General features: G+C 69.5%; 1 protein-coding gene across 1 annotated transcript in view; it reads right to left on the bottom strand.

The window, feature by feature from the left end:
• The window catches only part of LOC103901756 (carboxypeptidase A1), a 3,008-nt gene extending 2,741 nt beyond the window's left edge, over positions 1 to 267 (bottom strand). The window contains exons 1-2 of the mRNA XM_009282688.1: positions 248 to 267; positions 106 to 187 (exon numbers count right to left, since the gene is read on the bottom strand). Of these exons, the coding sequence (XP_009280963.1) occupies positions 106 to 187; positions 248 to 267 (102 nt within the window). The remainder of the gene's footprint in view (positions 1 to 105; positions 188 to 247) is intronic.
• Positions 268 to 419: the final 152 nt, after the last annotated feature.

Below are 419 nucleotides of genomic sequence, written 5' to 3'. Positions count from 1 at the left end.
CCCCAGCGCCAGCCCTGCTCTACAGCGTAGTTTGAAGGGGGCAAAGCAAGGGACACGGGCTGGGGGGCTGTCCCCAAACGCCACCCCCGCCGCTGCACCTAGTACCTGCAGCTCCTCGAGGTCCTGCAGCTCCTGCACCTTCTGCAGCTCCTCATCGTTGGTGGGGACGATGCGCAGCACCTGGTGCCTGCGGGGTCAGGGGGTGCTGGGGGGCGCGGGGCCAAGCTCCGGCCCCCGTGGGTCCAACCTAACCCCCACCCCATCCATCCCCCCTCCCTGGGGATTTGCACTGAGCCTCTTCCCGGGGGTGTCTGTGCCCCCTCGGGGCTGAACCAGCTCCTTCTGTCCCGACCGGTGCCACCGTCCCCACCCCGGCCACCCTCCGCCGGCCGGACCACCTACCCAACAAAAGTCTCGGC

This window comes from Aptenodytes forsteri, unplaced genomic scaffold (genome assembly GCF_000699145.1).
Source record: "Aptenodytes forsteri isolate BGI_AS27 unplaced genomic scaffold, ASM69914v1 Scaffold310, whole genome shotgun sequence".
NCBI lineage: Eukaryota > Metazoa > Chordata > Aves > Sphenisciformes > Spheniscidae > Aptenodytes > Aptenodytes forsteri.
Note: the sequence above shows the minus strand (reverse complement) of the source record. Positions and strands in the feature narration are given on the sequence as shown.